Source organism: Falco rusticolus, chromosome 3 (genome assembly GCF_015220075.1).
Source record: "Falco rusticolus isolate bFalRus1 chromosome 3, bFalRus1.pri, whole genome shotgun sequence".
Lineage (NCBI taxonomy): Eukaryota > Metazoa > Chordata > Aves > Falconiformes > Falconidae > Falco > Falco rusticolus.
Window position 1 is genome coordinate 111,995,612 of NC_051189.1, and position 16,597 is coordinate 112,012,208.

The window sequence follows — 16,597 nt, forward strand, 5'->3', positions numbered from 1 at the left end:
CCCCACTCCTGGGTGGTGGGGAGGAGTGTGCAGCAGCCTTCCCTGGCACCAGGAGGCTGGAAGGGCTGGGAGAGATTGCAGCTCCCTTGCTGCGGAGAGAAAAGGATGAGCGTGTGTTTCTGCTGGGGGTCTCCGCAGGACCTGCTAGTTGCTGTTACCCAGCGAAGGGGATGGCGCCGGGTTTGAGGCACTGGTTCCTCCTGTTCCCCCACCACCAGCACAGCTAGGGATGCCGCCCCTTCAGCCCTTGCTGGGTAGGCTTGAAAACTCTCTGGGTTGTTGTTGAGTTGTTTTTTTTCCCGTTTAATGCATAGAATAACACTGATGGGTCTGAACAGCTCCAGCCAGGCGACGAGGGGAAAGAATAACAAGCTCCTGAATGTCAGGCGAAATTATGGGCCATTGCTATTTAGGGTGAGTCTGGTGGATTTAGGGCCTCTCTGTTCTATTGTCCCAGCTGCTCTGAGCATTGGAGCAGGCGAGACACAAGTCGGGAATTTTATTGCAGAGCATGTGCCGGGGAAGGCTGGTTCTGAGCGTTTCCGGAGCTGAACAGCAGCAGTGGGGGTTAGGGGACAGTTTCTGTTGGAAAGTTGGTGCGATGTGATACTGGGAGGGGGTAGGAGGCTGGAAGTCCTGGATAAGTGGTCATCCAGGAGAGAAGAAAGCCCCTTTGCTTCCTGCTCTTTGTCAGGATTCAGCTCCAGATGTACATCAGACTCCCCAAGCCAGCGTAGCGTTGGTCTCTATCATCAGCCCTTGGCTGGCCGTCTGGCTGCGGCTCTCCGCAGGAGCTTCCCTGGGCAGACTCTGCTGGTCCCCGACTGCATCTGGCGAGCACACTGCTGCTCAGCCCCTCGTCTTCTTGCCCATCTCTTGTGAAGCATTCAGGGAGGTAGTTTGTACGAAAGACGGTGCATAAATGTGTGCGTTGGATGGGGATTAGGGGTTCTGGTGCCTTCTCTTGGATTGCTTTTGGCTGGCGCTGGTGATGTAACCGGGGCTGGCACTGCGCTTGCACGGCCTGCCAGGTACTGGGGGGAAGGGCCAGATGAACAGCATAAGAGAACATGGAAAGGATGAAGAAAGTGTTATATAGATAGATGTGGGTCGTCCATGGGAAAGTGAAGCCTGCAGGAGCCGTGAACAGGGTGTATCCTAAGCTTCCAGATTTTGGCAAATATGTTATGTCCCATGCCAGGGTGGGGAGGAGTTGCGGAGAGTAAGAAAGCTGTTCCTGCCTGGCTGTCTTCACAGGCATGAGGCTCGGCAGGGTAAATTCTTTGCTTCTTTGGGGCTCTTTTTATTTGACCGGATTAAAAAGCCTATTTGAGTTTCTTAAACCATTTAATCTAAAATCCCCAGGTAGATGCGCCACTGGATTCAGTTTTAAGCTTATAAACAAAATAGGTCTGTGTTTGTCTTCTCTTCGTTTTGTTCTGAAGAAGCAAGGGTTTGACCTGTCCTCCTTGGAGTCGGGGGGTAGTTGGGCTCTTGGGCTTATGAATCCCCTTGAGCTTTCTGAAGGGCGGGAAGGTGCGGAGACCGGGGTGCTGGTGGGACCTCCTGCAGCTCTGGGTTCGGTGTGCGTGTGGCCTGGGCAGCAGCGGGAGGAGGGAGAAGGGCCGAGTTCCACTGGGCAGGTTAAATGACTGAGGCAGTTCCCAGGGCTCAGAACCTACATGGAGTGCTGAGCGTATGTAAAATCCCATTAAGACCACTGCTCTGCAAGGTAGTGTGGGGAGATGGGAAAGGAGGAGGTCATAGGCAATTGGAGAAAATGGGAGGAAAGCATGCGTGATCCACTGGAGCGGTCAGGGTAATTCTTTCCCGTTCCCACAGCCCTTTGAGAGGAGCTTGTTCTCCTCCTCTGCTCCCAGCGTGCCCAGCTCCTGCCAGGTGTTCCTCCCGCACCCGTCCTCTCCACCTGCTTGAGGTTCTTGTCTCCTTTCCAGTTCTGTATGGCTTTATTGCTGCCACTCCCTGCGCTTCTGAGGAGGTTTCATGGACATGAGACCGGTTGGGACTGCTCTCAGATCAGCCCAGAATGGGACAGTTCATGATTTGTGTTTGGAGAGAGGTGCTAACGATGCCTACAGGAGCTACAGGAACGTTGCAGCTCTGTGGTCCACAGTGTCACGTTTCTGACAGTGGCTAGTGCCAAATGCTCTGAAGGAAGGTACCAAACCCCACAGCAGGCAGATGTAAAACGATCTGCCCCTGTGCCCCCTCGATATCCTTTCCATGTGTCCGGCAGAGACAGCTCGAGTTAGTGATGCCTGCGTGCCTGTGTGGGACGACAGCAGCAGCGCTCGGCCCAGCCCCAGTGGGAGAGGTCCCGTCCCCGGTTCCCCGGTGCTGGCAGCCGCAGCAGAAGGGAGGCCAGCTGCCCCATGCAGCCGTGGAAATGCTCGTTGCAGCGCGGCCGTAGGAAGGCCACGAGGGCAGGCTCTCCTGCTCGCCTCTGGTGGTCCTTGCTGTGAGCAGAGAGGCCTCCCGTGTCTGGGGCTCTCAAGGAGATGCTGTGTGAAGGGGGATGGTGGCAGGACTGTATCCTTCTCCCCCCTGCTTCTCCCAAGGAACTGGGGACAGACAGAGGGACAGGCATCTGTCCGATGGCAGCTTGAACGGGAGGGAGCCCTCTTGGCTTTGCCAAGGGAGCCTCTTTCTATATGGAAATGAAGAATTTAGGCTAATGGAGCTCAACCATCTCTAATTTTGCGATGGCAGGAGGATTTTGATTGAAAGTAATTAAGCAAGCTAGCTGTAAAATTAATTAAAGCAAAAGGGGGGGATTTTTTTATTGGATTGGATAGCGATATAGCGGCTGTCAAATGGGGGACGGATGGGGGTGACCTGAATTCTCTGCCCTCCCTCCTCCCACTCGGGACGTTTATGTCACTTTAATCTCCTTACAGCGGCTGGTGTGCATTTGTTTGAAATAATCAAGGAAATATGGTCAGAAATTGTCAGCTTTCAGATCTAATTTACCTGACAGCCCTGCGCGGACCAGTAAGCCTCTGTGTGCGTGTGTGAGAGCGTGTGTGTGTGTGGTGTATGCGACTGTGTGGTCGTGGAGGACTCCTTGTCTCCCTTCTTCCCACTTTTTTTCATTCTGTCTTCTCTTGATTCCTAGCAAAAATACTTCTGACACATCTGGGACCACCCAGCACCTCGCAGGAAAAAAAAATAAAAATGTTTGAGAATTTTCCTGTGGTCCCTTCTCCACCCCCACCTTCCCATCCCTGCCTCCTCCCAACCTGCCGCCTCATCCTTGCACCATAACCAGCTTTAGGGTTTAGGCAATATAGGATTAGGGGAGGTGGCTGTAATTCTTTATTCCAGATGGCTGGCAACTGCTAAACCCACTGTCACAAGTACTGAGTTACAAAAATACTTAAATTAGGCCCTTTGTTTCAGCCCATGTCCCTGCCAAGCAGGTCTCCCTATGTCCTGCCGGCAGCTCAGCTTGCATGGAACAGGTGGGGGACTCTGAGTCAAGACTATAACGATGCTGGGGAGAGTCTTCTCCAGACTTGCACCTATCTGGATTCCCTTGCTCAGCACCATCTGCTTGTTTTTGCCTTTAGCACTTAAAGAGAGATCCTGCAGTAAGAAAGAGCTAGGCATGACTTGGTATACATGTGCTCACTTAGCAGGTGACAGTCCTGATCCGGGGACATATGAAGGCTGCAGCTCTCATACGTCTTACTGGGGGGTGAGTGCTCTTGACAGAGATCCAGGTTCCCCCCTTTGGACCTAATCCTGCAGGTACCTGGAGACCTGAGCTCAGTGTACTGGAAACTGGGGAGGGAGGACATCTGCTATAGGGCCAGTGTTCCTCAGAGCTGCCCTGGTGCCTCACATCTGTCTTGCTAGGTTGGCTCTTAGGGTTATTATTTATTATTTATTATTGTTCATTAAGTGCTGACAGAGTTGGGGCTTTTGTTTGTTTTGTTTGGGTCTCCCATTTAGCGGCCTTCGCTGAGGCAGACTTCAGTGCCAAGACCTCAGGCGCTTTTACAATTACAGCCCGTGATCCTATTGTATTGTTTATGTAATGACTCTCAATCCCAAGGGATTCTGCAGCCTTTCTTAGACCCAAGCACCCAGCACCTGGCAGGGAGAGTGCAGGGCAAGTGCTGGCCCCTGGTGCCAAGGAAAATCTCTGGGCTTTACATGCTAGGGGATCATTAATACGTAGGCAGATGAGGCTGGACCTTGCTGCAAGGATCCACATGCAGGGAAGTTGATTAAGCTGCTTCAGGAGGAGGAGCGGATGATTCATCCCTGCCACGGCCTGTGTGGTTGCGGGGTATAGTGGTGGCTCAGACCTGGTGCTCTGGCTGTTGGGTGGCTGCAGCCCGCCAGTCTGTCGCTGATACAGTGAGCTGAGTGACTGGTTTGTGGGCCAGTTTATGTGACCAGTCCCCTGAGTGTCCCAGAGCATCCGGAGCCATCTCAGCACTAGAACTGAAACTTTCAGTTTGTTAAGTAGATGTGTGGAGGGCACCTCGCCAGCTCTGTAACCTGCTGGACATGGGTAGGACATGGTCTAGTCCATGACCGGCTGTGTGTGGCTATGCTGAGGTGGGTGATGAGCTCATCACCATGATTCCCTGGTTTAATTCCAGCTTTGCCACTGATTCACTTTGTATCTGTAGCCATGCGAATGCATAGCTTTGTGCCAGTGCTTCCTCATCAGTATAATGGGTATAATTAGGCTTCCCTGATTGAAGATAGCACTGAACGCTTAGCGTGCTGGCAGATTTTTTTCTTTTGTTTCAAAGTCCTTTCCAAAAAAAGGGGGTAAGACCTGATTTTAGAGTGCTGGTTCCCATATCGTATTTCAAATATATGGGGATTAAAATCTCTGGCACTATCAAACCCTTTCCTTGTGGGACAGGTCTGCTGTGAAGTGTTGGTTTTCCATAAACCTACCAGAAGCATAGTTAGGTGAAGACTTAAGTCCTTCTGAGCGCTCAGTCTCCTCTGTATTCGGCAAAATACGGGAGTTGCAGGATGTGGCACTGCTGATTTTCTGTGTTAATTACAAACATAACAGAATTTTAATATCAAGAATAGTCTAAATAATTTCATGGCCTGTTAACCAAAAGAGAGCTTGAGTTCTGGGATGTGGACCAGGCTACCACTGATAATGGTATCTAGTCAGGGGTGTCTGGAAGAAGGGCCATGCTGGACAGGATGCTGGATAGGATGGGTAGGAGCTGGCTGCTCCTGTTTCCTTCTGTAGATTGCAAGACCAAATGATTAAGAGTGCATTAGATAATTTTCTAACATAACATTCCCTACAGGCAGTTACTGGCATTGCTGTAGAGGCATCCTGAACGACGGTGTTGGAAAAGGAAGTGCACAGGACAGTCATTCTGCATTGTGAAAATGTTTGAGACCCCCATGCAAAGCTGTGCTCTGTTCTGACTCCAAGTCTCCTCAGACATGGCCGAGGAAAATGCATGTGAGTGCTAACCTGGGGGCACCTTCTGTTCTATTTGTACCTGCTTGTACCTGTTCAGCACACCTCCCCTCTCAAGCACTGCCGCTCTCACTGCAGATGGGTCTGGAGATCCAGGAGCTAGAAAACATCCTGTGGTTGGGTGAATGGGATGAAATGTTCAGATTTGGGTGGTGTGTCTTTTTTCTCTCAGTTTGGCGTGAGTGGCAGTGGGAGGGCATAAGCTCAGTCCTCTGGTCACCGGCGTGGTGTCAGCTGGGAAAATAATTCTTCTGAGCTTAGCAGAGTGATGTTAGCATAAGAGCAGTCAGAGAGGGATCAAGCCTAGCAGGTCTGGAAGAGGAGAGCCTCAGCGCTGGTCTGAGAGTGTCAGAGATATGTGACACATTGATTTTGCTTGCTTGTGCTCAGGACTGGAGATGAGCCACTCATCCTCGGTCTGTGGGGCAGGAGAGTCCTTCAGAAAGCAGACTGGCAGCTCAGCTCCCATCAGTTCAGAGAAGCCACAGGAATGTGCAAAGGGATCCCCAGGAGTGAGACATGGCAGAGACACCTGTATCTGCCTTTCCTGGGGAGACACTTCAGGCTGTGGAGCTGCTGAATCTCACACAGCATCTTGCTCCAGCACTGAATCCTGGCTGCTGTTCTGTGCATCCAGCTGGCTTGGGGCAGTGAAGGGAAGAAAAAGGCAGAGCCAGCGACTCAGCTGATCGGGGGTTTCAGGCAGAGGTTGCCTTGCCTGACTTGTGATGGATTCGGGGGCTTTCTGTAAAAACTGTCTCCAAGGGCAAGTCCGAACAAGCCGGTTACTCTTAATTTCCTGTGGAGGCAGAAAAGCCACCGAGAAAACAAAACTGCTGCAATAGAAGGTTTGGGGATAAAAGGGCATAGTGTTGCTGGCCAAACAAGACTGTGTTTGATGATATATCTGTCATCCCAAATGCCTCCCTGGCAGCGGGACCCAAGGACCTCATGAGGATTCAGGACAGGCTTTTGGGAAGACATCCCCAGCAGTGAAGTGGGATGCTGAGTGGGGCATAAGGCAGTGGGGGAGGCATGGAAAGCTGTATGTCACACTTCCAGCTCATCTGCTGGGGCCCAGTTAAAACACAGGTGTAAGGGAAAAGGGTGTCAGTATGTCTCCCACTCAGCCTCTCCCTTCCCCCTTCTTTCGATCTCATGCCATCCTGGGGCACCATGCGAGTTTATCAATTTACACCAGAATGCAGTAAAACCACTGAGGTTGCCAAGGTCTTGGTTTCATTAATTCTGAACCCTGATATGCCAGCCCCTTGCTCTGGCACTCGTTTGCAGGGCTGTTGCTGCTAGTGCAGGCTCGCCTCACAGCTTATTAAACCAGCACCTTTGAAACCTACACTGAATGCATAGAATCGCTTAGGTTGGAGAAGACGTTTAAGATCATAGAGTCCAACCGTAAGCCCAGCACTGCCGAGTCCACCACTAGACCATATCACAGTTCAGATTCATAACATCAGATTCTGCCATGTCCCTCACTCCCCTAGAAAACAGCTTATTAAAAATCACCATTGGTAATTGCCTGGGAAGTCATATTTTTAGTGCTTTCCTTCCGTTCTTGGGAGTTGAGCTTTCTCCTTTCCCAGACCATGGAGTAAATCATGACCATCCTTGCTATTTACTTCAGACTACAGAGGACTTGAAAATGTTCCTGTAGGGCCAGTCTGCGCTCAGGAAAGCCAGTGGATCCATCACAGTTGTCTTTGGGAGGGAGAAGTTCTGCATGATGCTGAGGGTTAACAACTCAAAGGCAGTGATTGCCCATCCTGGGCACGAGCTGCTAGCAGCTGCAGTGTCAGCAGGGACCCTCAACCCACCACTGCTCTGCGGTTTCAGTGCCCACAAATCCCCCTGGTCCATGGTGGCTGGAGGTGACTTCTTCTCCCAGCCCTGGTGGAAGAGAGAGCAAAGGCTGAGAAATGGGTTGCTCAGCAAGCGTGCCTGTGCGTCCCCACAGGGACCCGACGGTGTTTGTGGTGGGAGGGCAGTGCAGGAGCAGCAAAGTAGTCCCAATCCCTTGTCAATGTTTGTGTCTTTTTGCATGTTGGTGGATATTTGTCAGTAAGTGATAGTGCTGAGCTGGATACCACTGAGCTGCTGGAGGCAGAATGAGAACTGTTGACTTTGAGGAGCTTGAAATGTGTCTTTGGTGCTGGAGGGTCTCCTCATGCATCCTTGCAGCAGTGGGGCTGCTCCCCAGCCCTGGTGAGAGCCACACTGCTCCCCAGCTGGGCTGGCCAGCCCAGAGGCTGTGTGGGAGAGGGCTCAAGGCAGCGCTCCTGGAGTTCACGCTGCACAGGAGATACACCCTTACGGAGCTGTCTTTTTATTTGCAAACTGAGCAGTTGTACTGGAAGAGATTTAGCAAACATGGGACTGCACAATGCTATGTGTACTGAGTCACACATCAGGGCTAGAGCCAACTAGCACTGTGAGCTACTGAGGCAAACATTTGAGAATTGTTACAATAGGCACCAAAAATATCTTGAAGTGAGATCTTTCTGCATCGCTGCATGTTGGGTAACAGGGAGGGCTGACAACCTAAGCTTAAACTCTACCCACATGCTCTAGAGCTCATCCTGGGCAAGGCAGGCAACTGGGGTGGGAACAAAACAGAGAAAAAGCAGTTTTGCTCCTAAAAAGGGAGCCCTGATTAGCCAGTTTCACATAGACTGGAAAGGTTCTGCTCTGGTGGGGGGACAGGGTTGTGGTCCTGCACAGCGAGTTAGGCTTTAGTGTTTGGCCCCGTGCTCCTGGCTGACTGCGTTTCAGGGCAGGATGACCCCAGAGTTACTAACATGTTGGATCTGCAGCTCAGAGCTCCCCACACCTGCACAGGGCCAGGGCAGGACCAGTGCCTACAAGATGTTTTCTCCTGTCTGGTTTTGAAGCTCCCAAGCAAGGGGGCTGCTCTTGAGGTCTCTTGTAGAAGCTGTCCCTGTTGCAAGGTTTTCTCAGGGGGTTGCTCTGTGGTCGTCGTTTCCTCCCTGTCACTCCCTTGTAAAGGAGCTACTTCCCCAAAGCCCAGGTCTGGTTTCAGAGACGCAATCCCCCAAACTCAGATCTTGGGGGCTTGTCCAAGCCATCTCAGCAGAACTGGAGAACAGGCAGTGGAGGCTTTCAGTGCTGCTGGTACATACTCGCGCAGACTGAGCGCAGGGCTGGTAGTGAGCGCTGGATCTGACTCAGCCTCCTGCCAAGTGACCTTTCAGCATCCTTCCTCCAGTCCTCCCATACCCTTCCCTCGTGTCCTGCAGCCTGCTGCTCTCCGCAACCCTCGTGTGGGCTGGGATCGCACCTCGGCCTCGCCGCGGCCCCTTCCTGGCTTCGAGCGCTTGCTCTCTCCCACTGGTTTTGCAGCCGTTTTTTCTGCCAGCGCAGGGCACTGAAAAGTGCTGGCACTGCCAAAAACCCTGTGTGCACTACGACTCCCCAAACATCCCTTTATTTTTATTGTTCTGTTAATTACTGTTTAAACTTTAATAAGTCACTTCGTCAGGAGGGGGGACCTGCAGTGAGGTTTCTGTGCAAACACTGGGCCCGGCAGTGACTCTAGTGTAACATAACCCTTTATACAATGTGGGAATGTTTAGACTGTAACAGAAACTTGTTATTTTAATGACAGTTAAAGGGGGAAAAAAAAGAACAGAGCGAATGAAAAAGGGAAGCAAGTTTGTTGGGGAAATGGCTCATCTCAATCTCTCTGTCTGGCCTCTTTTCTCTTGGCTTTAATGATAGCTGGATAAGGAGGCTTTATGGCTTCTGTTGAAGCAAGTCTTGTTCCCAGAGATGCCCTATACAAGGCAATATGTCGTCCCCTCTGTTCTGCGGGGTAAGGCTAACAGCAAAGAGATGCTGATGGAAGCAGCATGGCTTGATTTTGCTCAGAGGCAGCAGCAGATGCCTAAAGCCAATTTGAGCTCAGTCTAATTATTCTGACCCACACAAGAGACTTTCCCCTTCTATTCAGAGCTTCTTCCACTGTTAAGTTTTTAAGTAGCTATGCTGAAACAGATGCTGGCATGCCATAGGTAAGAGGGTCCAACATCCCATGGAAAAATGGACCTTGAAGCTAGAAAATGTTGCCTGATTTTGACTGGTCACCACTCAGAAGAAGGAACCATCGTGGATGCTGAGTGAGGGAAAGGGGGAGAGAGAACCTGGCTCATACTCTCAGCAGTGGGAGGGTAGAGGGTTTGCAGACATCCTCGATTTTAGATTGTGACTGTTGACATCTGTATTGCTCTGAGGTAGCAGAGGATGCCCGTGCAGCGGCTGATGTCCCTGCATCACAGCACTGAAGTCACCTCCAGGTTTGGCTTGCCTTGTCTATATTTAGCACTCACTATAGACAAGACCATATAGAGTGATATATATGATCTGAAAACCTTCAACTCATGCTGACCTCTCTGCTGCTACAGCGAAATCCCCAAAATCTGTACAGTTTGAATGTGGAGTGACGCAAGGCCGGGAGAAGGGAGCGCTCCCACCTTATCCCTGCGCAGGTTTCGTGTTTCCCTGTCCCCAGGCTGGTCCCTGGGGTGCTGGTCCCCGGGCAGTCCAGCTTTCACTGCCAGCGTGGGTGGTGGGCCCGAGGGACTGAGGGAGGAGAGGTGTGAGGGGAGTCGGGGTACGGGCTGGAGCAGAGGCTTGGCAGATGTTGAGGAGGAGGAAGCTGGGATGGTGTTGGGAACTTGGGGGAAGAAAAGGGGAGAGTAACAGCACACTAGGGCAGCTGGGAAGGGAAGGGGGACACAAAGGGCAAAACTTTGGAGGGGAGGTTAGGAGGATGTGTGGTGTAAGGAGCACTGCTGGAAGAGGAGCCTTTCATAGCATCGAGAACCTTCCTCGGGCACCAGCGCACTGCCAGGACTCCTGTTCCTCTGTGCAGAGACCCTCTGTCCTCTCTGCAGAGTTTCTGATCAAAACAGGAGCCTGGGGGACTTGCACCCCCCTAAAGCTTTTTGGTGAGGGCGAATGTAGGGTGGAGTGGGAGAGGATGAAATCATGGGCCTCCGGGGGACTGTTTTCCCAAGTGGGTGAGCGTGCAGGGAGCAGGCCAAAACGGTTCACGCTTTCCTCGCCCGCTGCTGGGGTTGTGATTGTTATTGATTGGGTTTGCTGTTCTCGGCACTTTGTGTTTTTCCAGCTGAGCACTGGCTGCCCCTTGAATATTTTTTTTTCTTACTTCTGCTTTAGTTCAAACACCCACAGAGGTTGCAGATGGGGCAGGTGTGTGCCCAGCCCTGTGTGGCGGGGGTGAGCCCGCACCGGGGCTGCACGCAGTCGGGAGCATGCGACGTCTGTGTAAGGTACCACTAACATGCAAGCCTGCTGTCAGTAAGATTAAATTCACAGGTCTGTGTTATCTCTGGAAGTGTGTCATACAAAAAGGTAAAGGAACGTGCTCTTGTAGAAAAACCAGCGTCAGGGCTTCATGTTGAAGCACATAATAGGAACATGCACAGGGACTTCCCACGCTTGGGCATGTATAATGTATATCTGGCTCAGGGTGCATAAGCTTCAACCTCAAAGACAGAGGGCTAAGGGAACTGCTAGCTGGAGAAATAGTTTTATTTCATTTCCAAGATATGGTCATGACTTTCAGACCCTGCCGAGCCCCTCGTGTTGACCTGCTCTCACACCAACCGTGTGGTCACGTCCCTCCTGTGCCTACTCATGGGGCCAGTGGCAGGAGCCGTCCCTTTAGGAATGGCATTTTTCAGGTTCCTCTATGAGGTTGAACATGTCCCAGCTGCAAAAATAACTAGCCTATATACCCTGTGGAAACAGGAGCAGCAGCGACACATCTGTCTGGTCTGGGCAGAGCCAGCTTGTAACTAATGCCCCAAAGGGGCATTGAGCGGCTGCAAGCACTTGTCAGTGTGGAAGCCCCACATGGCGACCTCTGGGGGGGACTAGCCCATCGGAGGGGCAAAGCTTCATGGAGGGCAGAGCAACAGATACCTCTGGGCCTCTTGTAGGACCGGTGGGTTCCAGCAAGACATTAATATTGACTGGCTGCTCTAGACCAGCTGCAGGGCATGCAGGCTGCTGGCGGGGCGAGGCGAGGGGCCGAGGCTGGCACTGCTGGGCGCCCGCGTCCCCAAGAGCAGCCCCAGGCTCTGCCCCCCCCCGGCCCCTGCTCCTGCCTCCCCCGTGGCCGGTGGGGTCACTTTGGTTGGAGAGCGCAAGCTGAGCTCAAGGATAGAGCCCCCTGGACGGAGCCAAGGAGCCACTGTATAAAAAACGCTGAGGTTTTCCTTTTCTGTACAGCGCGTTTCCCTAAATTGCCTTTGACTGTGTGCATCGCTAATGAAAGTTTATGCCCTTGTTAGAAGGACAGGCAGGTCCGTTCCAGTTAGGGCTGGGTCTATCCTTCTGCCAACTGCCCTCCCCAGCACACACACACGCTCGCTCGCTTGCTCGCTCTCCCTGGTGAATAAGTGGAGGCTGTTATAAAAAAAAAAAAAAAAAAAAAAAAAAAAAAAAAAAAAGAGGAGGGGAAAAAAATTTCCATATTTGTGTAAGTTGCTTTAAAAGCATTTTATCATGTCATAAAAAAAAGGAAAGTACTCTCGGAAATTGATCCTGCACACGAGCCCATTGGACAGAAGGACGTCGGGATGTTAATGGCTATTTTGCTCCAGGGTGGCTTATTAAAAAATTTATACATAAATGCTTAAAATTGCATAAATTATTTAAAAAAAAAACATAGTAAGCAATTTGCAGTCCCGATCCACTTTTCCTCTTTTTCTTTCCCTTGTCATCCTTTTCTTCCCTTCTTTCCTACAAAAAAATTCCTTCCCCCTGTTCTCACCCTTGTCCCCTCCCTGTCTGAAAATGTGATGCATCCAAAATTACACACATATGTGTGTAAAATAAATATGATTTTAAATGTGACCCGCCACTGGCCAGCGGAGCTGGCTGCGAAGGGGAAATAAAAAAAAAAAAAAAGAGGGGAGAAAAGAAAAGAAAAGAAAGAAAGAAGTTTGGATATGATGAGTGTTTCTCGCAGGCGTGGAATGTCACCCACATATCCTGGAGATTGTACTGGGGAGGTTTATGATGGTTTCCCATTGATTTGTTTCCCCGACGCAGCTGCCGACCTCTATTGAGGGACAAACATAATCAGCACTGACGCAAATTAGATGGTTATTCGTTTTGAAAATTGACAGAAAAACAATAAAAAAGATGAAATGCTCCCAAATCAATAGATATAATGAAATTCAAATAATCCGAGAGATGAGGTCTCCATGGCAACTGATAATGTGGAAAAGAAAACAATTTAATAAAGGACAGACACACTTTGAAAACAGATTGGGCAAAGGGAAGGCGGGGGGGCGAGGGAGCAAGGGGGGCCGTGGGTTGGGTGGTGGTGGGAGGGGGCAGCGGGAGGAGGTGGTGGTGGGGAGCCGGAGCCGGCTGCCTCTCCGGTTGGTTAGCGGTGCTGTAGTGAAGGATCACTGTCCATCCCAAGGACGCTTGCCATAATTAAGAGAGGCTTTCGGTCCAGAAAGTGCAGATTCAGGTTTTAATACACAAAATTATTTCAGGAGCACTGAATCGGAAAGTCGTTTGTTATGACCTTCCTGAGAGGCCTGGAGCAGGGCATGTTGGAGGCGCGGCGGCTGAGCCAGCTGAGTTATGGCATATTTGTGTTTTTATAGTGCGGAGGGGAGGGGGGAAGGGGGGAAGAAGGTTAAACAGTATTTACAGCTCAGTTGTTTTCAGAAAGGAAAGAGAAATAGAGTTCATGAAAAGATGCGAGTGGAAGCGAGAGAGAGAGAGAGGGAGAGGGAGAGATCCCCTGCCCGGCACAAACACTCCGCTGGGACGCCAGCTCCAATGAGACACTCACCGATGCTCTTTTTGCCTTAAGGTGTGAGGTGCAGACGGGCTGGGGGTAAAGAGGGGCTCTGTGGTGGGATGGGGAGTGTGGCTGTCCCTGCTGCCAAGTCTGTCTGCAGGGTCCGGCTGGGAGCCCACTGTCTTCTCACTCCAAGCTGCAGAATAAACTAGGCATGTGGGCTTGTGCTGAAAGCGTGCATGCGAGTGTGTGTGTGTGTGTGTGTGTGTGTGCGTGCAGGGTGCTCTGCGCTCACACGGGTGGCTGCCTGTGTGCGTCTGCATGTGTGGCTGCTAGTGGGCTGTATGTATGTGGGTGCTCTCCGCGTGTGCAGGGCTGAGCAGAGCTCGGTGCATGCGGGTGTGCGCCTCTGGGGAGGTGCATATGCTATATATCTGTCTGTATTGCAGAGTGCGGGTGTAACACTTGTACGGTCACAGGTACATTGACGTTTGCATGCATTAGCATGTGTTCTGTGTGCATACTGTTTCATGAGCACATGCACGGGCATGCAGTTGCGTGTGTTTGTGTGCTGGGTCATGCGTGCCCCTGCATGTGATAGTGCACCTGCATGGCCACGTTTCTATACACGTGTGTGTTCCCACTGATGGGTGTTTGTAATTAGTGATAGCACTAGCGCATGGATGGGCTCACAAGGACAGGAGAGATAAGAAGATGAGCTCTAATGACCAGAAGAAAGAGCAGCAAAAGGCAAGATGGAGAATTAGTGTTGGTGTGAGCACTGGGTAGCGTGGGGTGAGTGCCCGCACAGCCCGACCAGTGGGGTTCCTCTCCCAGCTCTGACAGGACTGCTGAGTTAACAGGCTCGGGGATGACCCGCTGCTTTCATGCCAGAGCTCAGCTCTCCTCTGGCCAGACTGAGCCTTTGCCACACAAACAGGACGGACAAGCATTTCTCCTAACCACATTGCACAGTAAGGGCAGGTGACAGGCATCTCCGGGGATTAGAGAGCCCTGAACTCCCGGTGCTGCATCTGATGGGTGCCTGCTTTGTGGGTTCACAAAAGACTCCCGGCCCCACTTGGGGATTACAGAAACCTCTAAGGGACCTGAGTGCCCCCTTTGCATACCAAGCCCAGAGCACTTTCGCCTGCGCACACACAGCTCAGGCAGCGGGGCTGTGGGGAGGACATTAACACAAGCTGGACAGCTAAGATGCTTTGGTTTGCTCTCTGTCATACAGCTCTTGCTGAGGTCTCACTTACATTTGCGGGCTAACACACTGATTTACTTTGCAGGACCTTGAAAGACCACAATAATGAACTTTTTCTGGCACTGTGTTTCTTAGTGATGCATCAAGCATTCAGGCTCCCAACTCCCATTTAGCTCCTGACTTCCCACTGCAATTAATTAGGGGTCTGCATTCTTTGTTGGGTCTGAGCTTAATAGTGCTGAAAGGGATTGCAAATTGCTCTTAAACTGCCTACCAACTACCAACAGGGTTTGGAGGGACCCTTTGTAGGAGGTGGCTCACTTAACCCCTGCCCTTGATTAGGGATGACTCTTGAGGCCAGCCTGAAGCCGGAGCTGCTCTCCACTGACTCGGGTCACATTGTGTTTGGATTCTCTGTGAAGTAACTCATTAAAGACAGTCACCAAGAGGGACTGATGAAACTTTGAGCAATTCCCTTCCTCATCTGCGTCCTTTAAGAGACCAGTTGTCTCTCCCAGGTCCTTTTTATTCCCCCAGCATCAGGTACTCACAGCTAAGTCTGGTTCCCTCTCTGCCACCTCGATGTCTCACCGCACCCCCTGCCCCATCAGCGGGGTCTGGGCAGCGTTTTGGAGAGGCTCACACCTTGGCCTCTGCCTCATTCCTGGGGAGCTGGCTCCCGCATGGGCTGGCGGGCCCTGCTCCAGAGGCTTTCCCAGACCTTTTTGCTCTCCACCAGCCCTTCTCTCCCTCTCTCTGCATCCACCATGTCCTCCTGGCACAGCACCCAGTGCATCTACAGAGAGGTGAAGTTTGGCACCGTGTTTGCATTTAGTTGCCCTGGCAACGTGTCTGGCTTCATAGGGAGTTTTCCAAGGGCCACAGCTAGCCTGCAGGGACCTGGTGGTGATAAGCTATTACTCTTCACCCTCCCTTTTGCGTCTTTCCTCTTGGTTTTCTTCACAACCTGTGGGGAGATTGATGGCAGGATTGTGATATAGATGTTAGCAGTTCTGGTTGATTTATAGAGTTACTTAGGCTGAGTGAGGCCACTTAGGCTCATCTGGATAGTAAACCTTTTAACTGGACTGAAAAATTAATAATAAATAAATAAATAAGGCAAGAAGGAGAAACTGGATCAGAAAAGCTGATCCTCTTGGCTTTATGTTATCTGAAAGAAAGACTCTGAAGACAGAAGGCTCTGAGGGAGCAGCCCCTCTCAGCCTGGGGAGCAGCGAGACCCTGCTCTGAGAGCTCTGAGAGCAGGTTTTTGTGGGACCAAGAAGAGGAAACTGTTGAAATGTCTTATCAAAGATCCTGCATTGGCAGATGAACTAGAAAGTTGGCTGCATGACTCAAGGGACTTCTGAGCTTCAGACTACCCTGAATCAGTGCTTTTCCTCTGCTGTTGAACTGCAGTAGCACCTAACATTGCAAGCGAGATACTGGGCCTGCTAAGCTAGGCAAGAAATCTTTGCCCAGATGGCTGACTATCTGAAGAGACCCAGCAGGTAAAGGACAGAAGGGCAGCCTGCCTGATGCTGTTTGCCCAAAGAGAAGGAGCAGGTCAGTAACAGAGCAGGGAGCAGAACCAGAGTTTTGACTCCTGTTACTCCCTTTTCCCCCTCTTCTTTCCACTCTGCTCCTTTCGTTAATTCTGGAAGTTCCCTGTGTTACTTGTGTGCAGAAAAAGGGGCTTGTTTCTTGTCTTTTGAAGGTTCAGGGTACGTGAGTGCAGAGCGTGGCAAAGGGAAGGGCAGAGGAATGGAGCTTTGTCTCGGCATTCAGGGGTGAGCAGCAGAGCCGTAGTGGCTCTCAGAGTAAGGAGGCTGGGGGTAGACAAGATCAAAGCACGTTTAGGATCATTTTTGAGATCTGCTCAGGAAAAGGTTCAGACGTGCGTTACTAAAGAGCTGTGAAGAAGGATTAGTCCTGTCCTTGCTCGCAGTTGAACCACTTTCCCCACCAGCTGTGCCAAATGCTTGTGAAGAGCTGGTCGAGCGGCGGCAGAACAGGTCAGCAGCAGGTGAGAAGGCAGTGTCACAGAGGAGAGTGGTGCGGTGCA

At 51.3% G+C, this 16,597-nt stretch overlaps 1 protein-coding gene across 7 annotated transcripts in view; it reads left to right on the forward strand.

The window, feature by feature from the left end:
* The window catches only part of CASZ1 (castor zinc finger 1), a 208,169-nt gene that overhangs the window by 131,664 nt on the left and 59,908 nt on the right, over positions 1-16,597 (forward strand). For 2 of the 7 annotated variants that reach the window (XM_037378583.1, XM_037378584.1), the window contains one exon: positions 5,316-5,476. The exons of the other annotated variants lie outside the window; for them this stretch is intronic. In XM_037378583.1, the coding sequence (XP_037234480.1) occupies positions 5,458-5,476 (19 nt within the window). In that variant the 5' untranslated portion in view covers positions 5,316-5,457. The remainder of the gene's footprint in view (positions 1-5,315; positions 5,477-16,597) is intronic. 7 annotated transcript variants of the gene reach the window in all.